At 53.2% G+C, this 16207-nt stretch overlaps 1 protein-coding gene across 1 annotated transcript in view; it reads right to left on the minus strand.

The window, feature by feature from the left end:
• Nucleotides 1-5200: 5200 nt before the first annotated feature.
• The window catches only part of EFCAB8 (EF-hand calcium binding domain 8), a 39608-nt gene continuing 28601 nt past the window's right edge, over nucleotides 5201-16207 (minus strand). The window contains exons 20-27 of the mRNA XM_066386613.1: nucleotides 15348-15569; nucleotides 14663-14800; nucleotides 11765-11933; nucleotides 8336-8395; nucleotides 8098-8227; nucleotides 6724-6928; nucleotides 6540-6638; nucleotides 5201-5589 (exon numbers count right to left, since the gene is read on the minus strand). Coding sequence (XP_066242710.1) covers nucleotides 5305-5589; nucleotides 6540-6638; nucleotides 6724-6928; nucleotides 8098-8227; nucleotides 8336-8395; nucleotides 11765-11933; nucleotides 14663-14800; nucleotides 15348-15569 — 1308 coding nt within the window. The 3' untranslated portion in view covers nucleotides 5201-5304. The remainder of the gene's footprint in view (nucleotides 5590-6539; nucleotides 6639-6723; nucleotides 6929-8097; nucleotides 8228-8335; nucleotides 8396-11764; nucleotides 11934-14662; nucleotides 14801-15347; nucleotides 15570-16207) is intronic.

Here is a 16207-nt window from a genome sequence, read left to right on the forward strand (position 1 = left end):
GGGACAGGATTATGGCTGTTAGACCAGATGAGGTGGGAAATGGGAAATCTCACTTCTGGCCTCCTTGCAGTATTGCAACATCATGCAAATAATTTACTGTGTGGCATTAGGCCGGACACACACCTTCTGTGGACCTCAGTTTTGCCCGGTATAAACATTTATTTTCCTTTTTTGTGCAGCAAAAGCTATCAAAAAGTAAAAAGGCAACCCGCAGAATGGTAGGAAATGTTTGCCAATCTTATAGCTGATAAAAAAAATTAATCGCCAGATTATATATAGAATCCCTAAAATGGCCCCAGGCAGGTGATAGGAGGCCCAGTCCTCCGGGAGGAGGGGGCGTTGCCTCTAAGCAGGGCTCCAGAGTGGGGCAGGCTGGCCCAGCCGGACAGGGCACAGACTGGACCTGCAAGGGAGAGAGCTCCCATGGGCAGGGGCAGGCAGGTGGAGGGGCTGGCACCAGCCCAGCTGGGCATTAGAAGGGCGGATTAATCGGAAGTGTGTTTGTTTCCTGGGAGGGCGCGCTGGACAGGACCTGCTCTGGTGCAGAATCCAGCCCTCTGGCCACCTGCCAGGCTCCTCCCCAGCCCCTGGAGCTCTCCTCAGGGCCTGGTATCCAGTCTGGGTGGGCTTCAAGAGGTCACCTCATATTCCTGCCATTCCCTGCTCTCCCCCCCCGGCGACCCATAGACCTGGGAGCCACACACGCTCAATCTGGCACCATTCCTGCAGTTTCTATAAGAACCATTCTTGTCGTTAAAAGGCCGCACCATGCCGAGGTTTGATGAAACGTGAAGGTGCAGACAGCCTGCTTCCTCCCCCAATGTCCCTCCCAGTCTCACTCCTCCAGCTGTTCTGCAGGTTTCCTTCTGCCATTTGTCTTTTAACTTTGTTTAAAGTGCTTTTGTTCAAAAGGTTGGATGGGGTGGGGGGGTTTTATGTAGCTAAATCAGGCTTTGCCTTTATGGCTGATAACTGGAATACACTGCGGGAAGACGCTGCACAGTTCCAAAATTATCGCAATATATTCCTGGATTTTCTGGTGCCGATTTTACCACATATGCTATATAGAAGGATAAGTAGATAGACATGCTCTTTCGTGCACACACAAGATTTGGATGTAGAAAAACTTCAATGCCCTCTAGCCGGATAGGTTGGTTATAAGAATCGTCCTGAATCACAGAGGTTGCCGGTTCAATCCCCGGTCAGGGCATGTACAGGAACAGATACCAATAAAATAAATAAATAAATATTAAAAAAAAAAAAAAAAAGATAAGTATTAAGAAAGAAAAAACTTGAATGCACCCAGACTTTGTTTTTATGCATGGTGTGAGGTAAGGATCTAGTTTAATTTTTGCTCAATTAGTACCCAGGAGCCACAACGTGGTACCATAATCGAAGAGCCCATCTTTCCTCCGTAGCTGGGACACAGAGTCAGCGCACATCGCGTGGTCTCTCTGCCACTTCCTCCAGCCCCCGCCCCTTCCTGCACCCACGCGGACTCCACGGACTCCTCTAGTGTTGCAATACGTGCTGTAGAGCGTCTACCCTCCTCTTTGTTTCTCCAACACTTTCCCTGTCAGGGGAACTTTAGAATCCGCTCATCAAGTTGCATTTTTTAACAGCTGGGCTTGCGCTGGTTTTATGGGTTCGTGCATGGGGAATCAATTTCCTGGCCAGTCAGCCCTTCTCTTTCTGGAACACGGCATCCTCCGTCCGCGTCCTCCAGTTTGCCGTCAGATGTCACTGCTTTCTTCACGGGAAGGAACGCTGCACATTCTTTGTCAGCTTTAGCCCCGGATATTTTACCAGCGCTAGGGACGTGGTCAACAGGCTCTTGACCCTCGTGTCGTTTCCTGTGGTTGGAGCTCCGTTTCTTTGACACGCGTGTGTGGTACTTGTCCACCCCCACAGTCACCCTAAGTTTGGGTGAACCAGCTGGGGAACTGTGAGTGGGGAGCAGGATTCCAGTTCTGTCCCAACCGTGTCCTGGGGAGCAGGCTGGTCGCCCACCCCCACCACAGGACCACTGAGGCCATCACACAGCCCTGATGGGAAGGGCAGAGGCACTGGGCGCTCGATCCACGGGGAGCCTCGTTCTCCGCAGGGAACACTCACTACCTGTGGCTCAGCCCGTCCTGGGTTACCGGGCTCCCCTTAGTCACCACAGGTCCCCTCTCTCCTCCACACCCCACCGGCCCTGTCCTCCAAGGTCAGTAGGCCCTGGATTGGGCACTACAGCTCACAGTGCACGTGAGGAGGGGACAGGCCCCCAGAAGAATCCAGTCCCACTCAAGGCCCACCAGCACCTAACAGCCTGGCAGGGGACGGGGCCCTGCTCCAGCCCAGGAAGGGCTTTTCTGGGGCAGCGTCCTGCAGGAGAACAAAGGTTACCCGGAGGCCTCGCTGCCCCAACCACCCAACCCCGTTCCCGGTCCACAATGCACAAGGCTGGCCGCCTGCCCGCAGTTCGGCCCGCCCACTGGGCCGGATTGGCGGAGTGGGCAGCCAGCCAGGGTGGGAGCCAGCGATCTGTGATGACCGAGACGGAGCCGGAGGTGCAGAGCGCCAAGTCACGCCCGTGACGCCTCTGATAAACCTTCCAGGAGGAGCTCCGTGGTTTGCGCTAATCTGACAGCCCCTGGGCCCCAGGCTGGGTCCGGCGGGGGCAGGCAGGCAGGCAGGGCCTCAGCTTCTCTGAGCCTCGAGAGCCCTGGACTAGTGACAAGACAGAGCTCCACCCCTGCCCGGTGCTACCTCGCTGTGTGACCTGCAGGGGGTCACTCTTTTAGCCTCAGTTTCCCCATATGCACCCAAGAGATGCTAGTCCTCACCTCTTCCCAGCCAGAGGCAGACCGAGGCTCCCAAGACCCCGGCGTGATCATGGGCACGAACCCCTCACGTTGCCAAGTGAGGGAAGTACATTATTTCCTCGGGGCGAGTCTGGCTCCCCGTCCCCATGCACGCGAAGCCAAGATGAAATCTCAAGAGTGGTCATTTTTCAGGTCACTGTCACCCAAATGGTTTTTATTGGCTTTTATGCTTTTCTGTATTTTCCTAATTTTCTATACTCTGTGCTACTTTTAGAATCAAAAAAGAGCTAGATAAGTCATTTTTTAAGGCCATGGGTGCGAAAGGCAGAGAACAAAGAGGAGAGGGGTGAGGCGCCGCGGGCACCTGGGTCTCGGGACAAGAAGGAGGGGACTGTGAGTGACCAGAGCGTCAGGGCCTCCTCCTCGGCTTCCTCACACCCAGCTCCTGTGTGAACTTGGCCTCCGTTGCCCCATCAGGGAGCTCAGCTCCTTCTGACCCTGATGCTCTGGGGTTAACTACCCAGCATCCCAGGAGGGGTCGCCTATGACCTCAGGCTCAGTGGCCAGTGACAAATCTTCATGGCGGGCTACAGTCAGAGTCGGAGGTGGGATTCAGACCCTACAATTACTTCACGTGTCTGCCATGGGCCCAAACGGAAACATGTGGGAGAATGCAGGAAAAGTTTGTTGCAACGGGGCTGGGTCCACTGCGGGAGGGCTTGCTGAGCCCGAGTCGGGAGGGAGCCCCCTCAGAGGGTGGCATGTCCTGACCATGTCACGGTCACGGTCTCGGTCTCGGAGCCTAAAGGGGACCCCGAATTTCCCTCCAAGCCTGGGCTGTGCGGAGCAGCCTTTCAGAAAACCTTCCGAGCCTGGTAATTGCTACATCTCCTCTCCCCTCTTCCCTTCGCCTCCGGGTTTCAGAGGAGGCGTGGCCCTGCCCACACCCCGCGTCTGGCCCTCAGACCGTGAGACGATACCTCTCTATTGTTTCAAGTCATCGGCTTGTGGTACTTTGTTGCAGGAACTCTAGGACACGTATACGCGGGTGATATTGGGGTTTAAAGCATGGAAATGTACTTGGGCCTCAATAATCCTGGCTCCTGGGTGCCCCCGATCCCGTCATCTAAGAAACAAGACTTGGAGGGTTTTGTTCTCCTCAGCAGAGAGTTTGGTGGCCTGGGAAGGAAGAAGGCGCTGTGTCACAGGGTGTCCCTGCTGGAGAGTAGAGGGAAGCCCGTGCTTGCAGGCTGGGAAGTGTGAAAGGGAGAAGCAAGGGGAGCAGAGAGAGATGGAAGCCACACCCGCACTCCTCGGGCTGAGCGAGCGCTGAGTGGGCGGGTCCCCGGGACACAGAGTGGGAGTGGCCTCCGAGTAGCACGCTGCCGCCGCCTCCACTGCTCTGGCAAGCCCCGCCCAGTGTGGCACTGGGGGCAGCGCCAGCGGCCACTCTGGCTCTCGGGCTGTGTGTTCCGAGTCCCCACGTGCCCCAGAACAGGATGTGGAGCTGCCTGGACAGGTGCCTCTGGGCCAGAGGGGGACTCCCAAGCCAAGCAGTGGTAGTCAGGGCGGGGTGCCCTCCACCATGCTTCTGGGCCTCCCCTGCACCAGGGCCAGACAGTTTGTAAATACAGGCTTCCCTGCAGTGACGGAGGACAGACACACAGCAGGGACAGGAGACAGACAGCCCCGACCACCTCCGGTGGCTGCTGGGAGGCTGAACCAAGTTGCATAGCCAGTGGCCTAGCGGACATAACTGGCGCCCGGGACATGACACTTTATTGGCGCCCCCCTCCCCCCAACTTCGCTTCTACTACGCTTCTCTTGCCTGTCTTGGAGACCATTTGGCGTCCCTCTGCGAGAGGCGCCTGGGGCATGATAGATCCCTCTGCCCTGTCCACAGCTCAGCCCAGCAGCCTGACCCCACCATCACACCCCCACGGGGCATGGAAGCCCCTGCTCTGGGCTTCGGCCTATCTCGGGCCAGACAGCTGCACGAGACAGATGTGCTGCAGGAGGGATTCCCTTCCCTGCACCCACCCGGGGCCCCACCAGGGAAACACGACCTAATCAGAGACACAGCCCACGCCTAAGGGGGCGTGGGCCCCAGACCAACCCATGGCCCGTGGTTTCCAACATCTGTGAACATTTATTTTCTTTCCTAGGACTCTGGTAAAGAAGGTCAGCTTCCCGACAGGCAGAGCGCAGACAGCCAGGGGAAGTGTCATATCCTCTGGGCCTGGCCAGGGCAAGCCAGGGACAGAAGCACCCCACGGGCCTGGTCGACATGCAGGAGGACAGCAGAGAAGGCTGGACCATCTCAGCCCTTGACACGAAAGCCCTTCTTCACAGAGCACAGCAGAGCGCCCTTCAGACAAGACGCCTGGGGACCCGCTTCAGGGAGGAGGAGCCAGGCATGGGCGTCGCCAACCTCTGCAGGATGTGCCTGGACATCTGGGACAGGACTGAGTGGGCAGATGGGCGTGGCCTCGGGCTAAGGCCGCTGCAGGGGCAGGGTGGCCTGCAGCCTGGAGGAGGTGGGCCCCCCGGCCAGGAACTCAGAGCCGGAGGCCAGCACAGAGAGTGTGGAGAAAGGGGTGGTGGGCGTGGGGGTCACGCCAGCCATCTCCCTGCCAGAAGGCAGGTCCTTCGAGCTGCTGTCGGTCCCCAGGTGGGTAAGGTGGCCCTGCTGGTCTAGGACTCTGTTCATCACGAAGTCAGGCTGCTGGGTCGGTGCCAGCTGGTTGAAGCACAGGCCCTGGTAGATCTGAGGCGAGATCTGTGGGGAGCGGAGCAGGGCCGTGGGGGGCAGGCCGGGCCCCGGGACCAAGGGCAGGCTCACAAGACAGGTGGGCCCCGGGGTCTCCCTGTGCCCAAGACGTCTCTGGCTGTCATGGAGGACGAGAGCCTGCTGGGCCGGCAGCCCGCCGTGCCTGAGGCTCGTGGTCCAGCTCTCCTCTTGTGCCAGCAACAACCCTGTGAGCTTGGCCCTGGACTGTCCCCACCTCAGAATGAGGTCTCAGGCTGGACCCAAGTGGGGCTCAGGTGCAAGGAGCTCCCAGATGTGCTCTCCTGCCTCCCATTAACTCTCGCCAAGGTGTGCCTTGAACCCCACCTCCAGGAGAGAGCAGGGAGGCACACGACCTCTGCCCAGCCGGGGACAGAGGAGCCACCTCACTTATTAGTCCCCTCCCGTAGTGCCCCTACGGCAGGCGAGGGGGAGGAGCCCCAGCAAGAGGCAGGATGGGATTCCAAGTGGTTCTTTCCCAAGCCCCTCCGCCTTTCTCTCCCCAAGGGGAGCCTCCCTCCCATCCCCTCCCTCTCTCGCTGACTGCTCCTGGCATGCGACACATGTCATGACACCTGTATCTGCCCAGGAGCGGCCCACAGTGGGAGACACAGGCAGGAAACACACCAACAAACCAATAGCCAGACTCGGGGGGAACAGCTCTGAAGGCTGTGGGCAGGTGCCGGGCCCAAGGAGGACCGCCCTCATAGGTCCAGTGAGGCTTGTCCTCAAGGTCAAAACCTGTGTCTGTGGCCTTGGCAAACCACGTGAGCAGACCAGCCTCATCTGGAACTGCCTGGCTCAGAATCCTGCTACAGGACCCATGTTCCCCTCAGCCCATCCCCGCCCCGGAGGGCCCTGGGGGCACAAAGGCGGCACTGATGGAGCCTCCAGCTCCAGCGTCTTGGGGAGCAGCCCCCCCCCCCCCCCGCCTGCCGCACCTGGTGCTTCATCGAGCTGTAGTGCACGTTGGTGGACAGGAACAGGGGACTCCGCGCCCGCTCTTTGGGCTTGTACGCCGCTCCCAGGACTTTGCTCACCTGCAGGAATCGTGGGCAAGAGTGAAGGCTCAGGGCGAAGATCTGGGGGCCCGTCAACCCCCCTGCGTCCCCCGGCCGCCCTCACTTGCTTGTCCCTGGACTCCCATTGGCGCCAACTGTTCTCGACAGCTTCCAGGGAGCGCGCGCCAGCCCACGGGGACATCTGGGCTGTCTTCTGCAGCTTGGCCCACGCTTCTGCCTCCGTGTCCGCCTTCCCGTGCAGGAGGCCCATGAGGGCCACCTGCTCCCGCCGCTGGTACATCAGGACCTCGGCAAAGTCCCGCTCCTCCCTAACGTAAGGGGGCTGTCCTTTGTAAGGTGCTCACCGCACCACAAGGCAGGGAGGCCCTCCAAGGACCCCCAAGAGGGTTTCTGCCTCCTGGACATGATCCTCTTCGACCGTCAGTAGTCCTCCCATGAAGCCAGACGACCCAGGGTGCCTCACTGATGTTAGCAAAGCCCAGATTAAACTGGCCCCCAATAAGCCCTGCGACCCTTCCTACAACCCTCTGCTCATCCCCATGGAGACCGGACGCCCCATCCTGATCTTACCTGGACCTCCCCTTGTAGATACATGAACATCTTCTCCCTCCCAGGGGAACCCTGCTTCTGCCTTGACATCCCCCCAATAGAACTATAAAATGTATGCCTTAAAAAAATTTTAAAATAAAATAAATGTATGCCTTGACAGAAGCTTAGGAATTCTATAGGTGCCTGACAAACTCCTACTTACACATCAAAACCCCACTCCAACATCTCTTCTCCTAGGAAGCCTTCCTTACTTGATCCACCCAATCAGGTGACTGTCCTCTGCCATCCCTGTTCTTAGTAGCCCCATCACTTAGCACATAGAATAGCAGCCATGACCTGGCATGCCCCTCTCCCCAAGTGGACTGCGAGCTCTGAGGAGCAGGGCTTGTATCTGAATTGTGTGGGATATCTAGGACCTAGCACAGGACCTCAATAACTAACTGTTTGAATAACCCGAAATTCCCTGAGACCCGGTCAGGAATAAGGGTCGAGAATGGGTGGGGGAGGAACCTGCAGAAGAAAGACCAAGCAGCAAGCCACCTGCCTTCCCCAGGACTCAGAGGAAGAGCCAGTGTCTGTCCAGGCTCAGAGTCCCAGGCATCCTCCTGCCAGGGCTCCTCTGGCCACACAGAAATGGACCCTTCGGGGAAGCCAGCACTGGCAAATCTGAACCTGGCTCTGAGGCAGGGTCTCATCTAAGGACTTGGGTTCTCACATTTCCCTTCGGTTTGTACTCAGTCTTTCAGCTGAGCTGGGCTAGAACAACATCTCAGGCTCTTAGACCTCAGCTCCCACCTACGGAGCCAAGTTACCTACAAGTCCCGAGCCTGAATGTGACCAGCACCGCCCAACCCAAGTGAGGTGGCCTGGGACCCGGGGAGGCTCCCAGCATCCCGCTGCTCGGGCCAGAAGGGACCAGGGAACTCACTGCAGCTCTGAGTAGGCCTTCTTGGAGGCATCTGCGGAGTCGTCTTTTTTCTTTAAGATTTTATCCAGTTTGCGATGGCTGACCATCTGGCCATCCTGCAGCCCTTTCCAAACACTCAGGCCAAACGTCCCTGTGATTTAAGCAGACCCAGCTCAGGCACAATGACTGGCTTACCCGCCTCGCTGAACCCCCTGCCCCTCCCCCTCCACCCTCAAGGGTCCGCTGGCCACCCCCTCACCCCGGCCACACTGCGTGATGCCCAGCATGTCAGGCACGATGCCGGCTATGTGAAAACCATCTGGAGGGGTCAGACACTGGCCCGAGGACATGCTTGGAGCTCCGGCCTAAAGCACCCTGCCCCACGTGTAGGATGGAATGGAAAGGTTGTATACGACAAGGGCTGAGTGGTCCTCCACGGGGCTCGTGTGTCACCTGCCACGGTAGGAAATGATCAGGTGTCCCTCAGACACCAGGTCAGGGTGGGGCTGGGCAGGAACAAGGCTGGAGCAGCATATAGGCGGTGAGAACAGAGAAACGTGAGTCTTACTTCTGGGCAGGGGATATATAGCCAGTAGCAGGCCATGCTCCGGCTGCAAACTTTTTTTTAAAAATTACCAAAAAAAAAAACCAAAATAGATATGTTACAAAATAGTATGTTTTTTAAAACCCTAGGGGAGAGCTTTAGAAGCGAAGAAAAGTAAATGAGCTAAAATGACAGAAAGGGGAGAGTCTCTCCAAGAAGAACTGCAGTGAGGAGCTGCTTTCTTTTCCAGGAGCATTTTCTGGAGTCCGGGCACCGGCTTAGCTGGGATCGGGCTCAGCTGAGGCGGAAGGAAACTACAGGGAAGAAGGGAAACCGGATGAGCTTCTGACAGCCCCTCTAGCCAGCCTGGCGGATTAAGCATAGAGTGCCAAAGGCGGAGCCTTTCTCCCCGTGGAACATCTGCTTCGCGCTGGAGCAGGCGAGGCTCTGGGGGTCGGGCTAGAAAGGCAGAGTGAGATCACTGGGGGACAGAGTGCCCCCCAGAGGAGGAAGCCGGTAACAACCACAAGAGGCTCCACCCTCGGGACAAGTAAAGACAAACGTAATCCCTGTCTACCCAGCGGTCCAGCCCCGACCATTCCCAGCCCAGTTTAGCGATGAGATGAGCAGCCCCATGCCTGGGGAAGAGCAGACGTGATGGGGGAGAGAACCGTATCAGCCTCACTCTCTACGGTCCTTTAATACAGCCCAGAAAAGTTTTATTTTGAGATTTTCTTGTTTTGCTTAGTCTTTTATGTTATTATTATTTGTTTGGGTTTTTCTAGGTTCTTTTATGCATCGAATGTGCAAAGAAAATAAAATATAACCGATAATCAAAAGAATAGAAATAGGCGTTAGAATCAAACCCATGGATAAATCGACGTTGGAGTTGGCAGATAAATGCTTTAAAATATTTACTGTAGCCTGACCAGGAGGTGACACAGTGGATAGAGCATCGGACTGGGATGTGGAGGACCCAGGTTCGAGACCTCGAGGTCGCCAGCTTGAGTGCAGGCTCATCTGGTTTGAGCAAGGCTCACCAGCTTGAGCTCAAGGTAACTGGCTTGAGCAAGGGGTCACTCAGTCTGCTGTAGCCCCCTCCCCCCCCCCCCCGTCAAGGCACATATGAGAAACCAATCAATGAACAACTAAGGAACCACAACAAAGATTTGATGTTTCTCATCTTCCTAACTTGTAAATAATATTAAATAAACTAAACTATAACACAGTGGAAGGAGGGAAAGGGAGGATTTCAACAGTGCATCAGAATCTATAGAGAAGGAGCAAGTGGGTATTCTAGAACTAAAAAATACAAAAATTAATTGGATAGATTTAATAGCAGGCTGCATATAGAAGAAGACAGAATTAATGAACTGGAAGGCAGGTCAGTGAAAAATATCCAAACTGGAAGGGAGAGATTGAAGAAAAAATGGAAAGAACAGACTGGAGCCTGAGACACACGTGACAACGTCAGATGTTCTAACACAGTGCTTTTCAACCACCAGTCCACGGACCAGTCCACCAGAAATTGTGTGCCAGTCCGTGAAAGAGTTAACCACCCTGATGCTGTCGACGAATTCACTTACACTCAGGGCAATTCCTGTCCTAGAGGTCCCCGAAATAATCCTCCCGTTTTCACCAGTCCCCACGTGTAAAATGGTTGAAAACCACTGTTCTAGCACATGTGCTGTGGGAACCGCACAATGACAGGAGAGAGAGAATTGGCAAAAGCAATAATGAAGTGGTAATGTCTGAGAATTTCTTTTTTTTTTTTTTTTTGCTTTATTTTTTAAATTTTTTTTTATTTATTCATTTTAGAGAGGAGAGAGAGAGGAGAGAGAGAGGAGAGAGAGAGGAGAGAGAGAGAGAGAGAGACAAGGGGGAGGAGCTGGAAGCATCAACTCCCATATGTGCCTTGACCAGGCAAGCCCAGGGTTTCGAAACGGCGACCTCAGCATTTCCAGGTCGATGCTTTATCCACTGCGCCACCACAGGTCAGGCTGAGAATTTCTTTAAACGAATAAAAGACATCAATCCAGACTGAATGAGATCAGTGAGCTCCACGCGGGACGAGTACAAACGAAAACGCACGTGGGCACCTCGCCACCAAACCACCCAAACGCCAAAGGCAGTAGGAAGGGAAAAAGGAAAATTCCCTTCACAGCACCAACTCACCACTTTCCAACTTTTCAAAAAGAGGAAACGGAAGCCAGAGGACCGGCAACGGTCTCTGCTGAGTACCGAGAGGACATTAACTGCCTGCCGGGGTGTCGACGTCCAAGAAAACAGTAGCATTTTGAGGCAAAATAAAGATGTTTTCAGAAAGAAATAAAAGCTTAAAGAATTGATTGATCACTCGCAGATCAACTCTGTGAGAAAGGACGACTCTTCCGGAGACGAGGTGAGAAACCAGATGAATTTTTAATGAACTTTTTAACAACCTCATATGACATGACAGATTATAATCCAGAAGGTTCCAGCCACAGAGCACGTCTGCAGCTACCATCAAGCGCTCAACAAACGGCTGAACGGCTCAAACAATGACGCTGAGAAGAAGCAGCCAGACACAGAGGACGACCTGTCTCATGATTCCATTAATACAAAGTTCAAAACCAGACAAACCCGATCCCTGGGTTTGGAAAACAGGACAGGGGTTACTGTCGGAGAGGGGCAAGTAGAGACGGTCAGGTGTGGGGACGAGGGGAGCCTCAGGGACTGGTAACAATCTGTTTCTTGACGTGACGGTGGCTATGTGGTTATATCTTTACTTTATGAAAATTCACCAGGTTGAACCCTTTCGGTTTGGGCTCTCTTCTTTACGCATGTTATAATGCAAGAATTAAGCTTATTTTTAAGAAGGGAAAGGAATATACCTAGCCAGACATATGATTTGCAAAAATATCTATATACAAAGGCAAATAATAATGTTGGGTGAGTGGGTGGGTGGGTGGGTGGACAGAGGGTTGATGGGTGAATGGACAGACTGCTGAATGAACAACTGAACAGATTCACGTCCTGGAATACTGTTTGAACAAAGACACCTGCTGTGGCCTGAAACCATCACTTCACAGGGTGTAAGGTTAACGGCAACTTCGGTTCTATCAGGGACAGGGCCCAGAAAGGGAGCTTCAGCAGGCCCCCTACCAATGGCGTCACCAGAGCACGTCCAAGCCTTGACGTTCCAGTCCTGGCCGGCGCTGATCACCAGCTGGAAGCTGTCCACATACCGGATGTCTGCCACACTATCCAAGTGGCCCTTCCAGGAAATCAGGAGCTGAGGGGGAGCCAGGGAAATGGTCTGGCCGGCCACAACCTACAGGGGACAGTACAGGAGAATTACTTAGAGCAAGACGATCAGCAGGCCCCCAGACAGAGGGCACCGGGACTAGAGGCAGCAGAGCCCTCTGGAAGGACCCTCGGGCGGGGACCAGCATTCTAGTTCCTGACGCATTCACTCTGCAGTGACCTCAGGTGGGTTCCAGCACTTCTCCGGCCCTCACTGACCCCTTTGGTAAAATCATCAAGAGCATTTGCATATTGCTGTCGTATTTTATCAATGGCCTTTCTACAGATTATTCCATATTCCATTTGAACTCAACCACCTTCGAGGATGTGTACAAGTCTCACCGATTCACAAAGGAGAGAAGTGAGTCAGAAATGTTGTTACCAGCCCGAAGCCACAGATCTGGTAAGTGATCGGTCTGGGACGAGAACCTAGGTCCTTCCTCTAAAGTTGTTCACTTGGGCGTTAGGAGTAGAATAGCGTGAGTAAGGTCGTGAGATATCATGTTATACTATGAGAGAATAAACTCTTCTTCACTGGGAAATGAGTGAAAATATCCAAGACCATTTCTAAATAAAACAAGGTTAATGAAAGGAGGGCCTATTTTATCATATTCAAGTATGTTAAGTCATTATAATAAAAAACTTTACACAGAACAATGGAAGACAATAAAGAGCTCGAAAACCAACCCAAATAAAAGTTTGGGAGGAAAAAAAAACTTTGGTAGATGATAAAAGTAGTAGGAAGGTTATGGTATTACAGAGCTAAACTATGAAAAGAAACTTAAATTATTGGCATATGTCTTATAATAGAAGGATCAAAGAATTCTTTTTAGTGAAACCATAAAACATCTAAAAGAAAATATGAGTAAATATTTATCTTACCTGTGAATAAGAAAGTGATAGACAATGGAAATATTACAATGGGAAGGAAAAATCAACTTGACCACAAAAAATATTGTGATTTAAAAAGCATCATAAATGAGCCTGACCGGTGGTGGCGCAGCAGATAGAATGTTGACCTGGGATGCTGAGGACCCAGGTTCAAAACCCCAAGGTCGCCAGCCTGAGTGTGGACTCACCAGCTTGAGTGTGGGATCATAGACATGACCCCAGGTTCGCTCGCTTGAGCCCAAAGGTCTCTGGCTTGAGCCCAAGGTCACTGGCTTGAGCAAGGGGTCACTGGTTTAGCTGGAGCCCCCCAGTCAAGGCATGTATGAGAAAGCAATCAGTGAACAACTAAGATGGCACAACTATGAGTTGATGCTTCTCATCTGTCTCTGTCTCTCTTAAAAAAAAGCAGTAAATAGCCTGACCTGTGGTGGCGCAGTGGATAAAGTGTTGACCTGGAACACTGAGGTCACCAGTTCAAAACCCTGGGCTTGCCTGGTCAAAGCATATATGGGAGTTGATGCTTCCTGTTCCTCCCCCCTTTCTCTCTCTCTCTCTCTCTCTCCCTCTCTCTCTCTCTCTCTCTCATTCTAACTCTCTCTCCTCTCTAAAATGAATAAATAAAAAAATTTTTTTTAAAAAGCAGTAAATAAATACCATCATTATTGTTGTTGTGATGATTATATTAACATTATAAATGCCTCATATACTGAATCCTTGAGTGACCAGTTTCCAACAGATTATAATACAGTGGAATTTTCTTCTTACTAAAATTAGACTGGACACAATATATTTGTGCAGAAATTCACAGACACCTAAAACGGCAAGATGGCTATCAACATTACACATGCATAGAACCCTCTGACCAAGCCATCTCCTTACTCACTTTTGTTTAAGGACAAAGATTGAAAACAATTTTAATTCCCCTTTGAAGGAATTGCTATCAGTAATATATCCTATGCCTTAACTATACAGCTATAAAAGATAATGTATTGATCAATGCCTATTGATCCCCAAGCTACATTATCTAAGAAAAGTTAGGTGAACACCAGTGTGTAGGACATGCTACCTTTATGTAAAAATAAGGAGGAATGACTTTATTTATATGTGTTGGCATAAATAGATACTGGAAGAATCAGCAAAAATCAACCAAAGTGGTCACTTCAGGGAACAAGAACTGTTTTGGGGGGAACAGTGGTTGGACTAGACTCCTCATTTTAAGCTTTTTTACTTTACCTGGTTTTGTAATTTTTCACTGGTGTGTACTACACATACAGAAAAGTGTACATATTATAAATGGCCATCAGAGAAATCGCTTTTTTTTTTTAGATTTTATTTATTCATTTTAGAGAGAGAGACAGAGAGACAGAGAGAGAAAGAAGGGGAAGGGAGGAGCAGGAAGCATCAACTCCCACATGTGCCTTGACCAGGCAAGCCCAGGGTTTCAAACCAGCGACCTCAGCGTTCCAGGTCAATGCTTTATCCACTGCGCCCCCACAAGTCAGGCAGGGAAATAGTGATCTTTGAACAATGTAAATGTGCTGCCTGCTCAAGAAAGTACACAAACATTTTTTATCATTTTTTAAAAGAATACGGCACGACTCCAGGGTCCTTACTACAACCATCAAAGCCCGTGGAAAGGGTGTGCGTGTGCGTGTGCGTGTGTATGCATGTGGTTGTACTGGATGTGTGCATCCTTGTGCTTTACTGGTTAATGGTAACTTTTGGGTAACAAAACTTATCCACATCAGCCGGACAACCTTGAGCAGGAACCATGACAGGCTCAGGATCTCAGCACGAGAACCACACCCAGCTCTTTAGTGGAGCTCAGAGGCACTTTTCTGAGCAATCACCCAGTCCTCTTCCTACCTCCGTCTCCTCCACGGGGATGTGGTGTGGGGGGCTGACTTCGGTCGGTTTAGGAATCAAGAGTTGGAACTTGTTTGGTCCACTGGGTTGAGAGGACCGGCCATCCGCAGCTGTGCAGTAGTCCTTGATGTCCCAGATCTAGGCACGAAGCGGGAGTGAGTGGCCAGGACCACTTCCCGCAGCGCCAGCTCACTCTGCAGACCCCGCCCAGACCACTTCTCCTCCCTGGGGTGGGCCAGGCCTCGCCCGCGTCTCCGAGATGCCCCGATGCGCAGGGCCCGAAGGGGCCCAAGTGACCCTCTAGGTAAGACCCCTCAGCTAGCACGCAGCTCACAGACACTCTTGCCTTGTGTCTCCCCACAAAGCACGCAGTCAGTTCCTGAGACAACTGATCGCAGGCGAGGTGCACGCTGGGGCTGAGGGGCTCAGAGGGAGACCATGGCGGAGGCCGGGCGTCGCTGGGAAAGGCCTCCTGGAGGGGCCCTTTGAACCGAACCCTCCCTCGTCCACTGGGCACATCGGAGCTGGAGAGGACTTCTGAGGTAAGCCACGCTACTGCCCACTGTTCCACAAATGAAACCGTACCCACAGGGAGTAGGGGCTGTGCCCGGGTCATCTGTGGCAGAGAGCTGGCTCGAGTGTGGCTGATGCCAGCCCCTCCGTGCCAATGCCCGTTCCTCCTCACCTTGATGTAGCCTTTGCTGTCCCCTGTGACAAGGATCCAGTCATTGACGTCAGTGGCCATGGCGCCCACGACCATGTCCTCGCTGTCTCCGAAGTCCCCGGGGAACTTCCCCAGCAGGCCCCCGTTCCCGTGGACGGACCAGGCGTAGATGTAGCCGTCGATGCAGCTGCTCAGCAGGGCGGCCGTGTGCGGCAGGCGTGGCCTGCTCTGCAGGAAGAGCAGCTGTGCGAGAGAGGTGGGCCAGCTCAGCGGGCACTGCCACGCGGTGCCACGTGGTCCCCACCTCAACCTGGCCCCCAGTTTCCTCAGATGCCCAGTGAGAATGGCGATCAGATACCACCCTTCCTGCCAAGCTGGTGACCAGGAACATTTTGCTGAACTATGAGCATCTTGAGGGCAGGGTGTGTGTGTGTGGGTGTGTGTGTCTGTGTGTGTCTGTGTGTCTGTGTGTCTGTGTGTGTGTGTGTGTGTGTCTGTGTGTGTGTGTCTGTGTGTGTGTCTGTGTGTGTGTCTGTCTGTGTGTCTGTGTGTGTGTGTGTGTGTGCGTGCGCGCGCACGCATGCACACATGTGCAGGACTTTATCCCCAGCAGCTACGTTGGTGCCTGGCCCGCGGAACCTGACCAGCGTCGAGATACACAAGTCTGATTTGTCCAAAGGCTCAGACAAGATGTGCTCAGACCTATAACTCAACTCAGAGCGACTCGGAGGACGAGTTCATTCCGCTCCATCTCTCACCGCATCTATTTTCCAGCCAATCACCCAAAAAGCATTCTAACTGAATTCTTCTGCATACATGTCTTGTTCGGATCGCAGCCTTTGCTAACTGCCCCCTGCGCTCTTTCCCCTGACATGTCACTG

The sequence above is a fragment of the Saccopteryx leptura genome, chromosome 5 (assembly GCF_036850995.1).
Source record: "Saccopteryx leptura isolate mSacLep1 chromosome 5, mSacLep1_pri_phased_curated, whole genome shotgun sequence".
NCBI classification, from domain to species: Eukaryota; Metazoa; Chordata; class Mammalia; order Chiroptera; family Emballonuridae; genus Saccopteryx; species Saccopteryx leptura.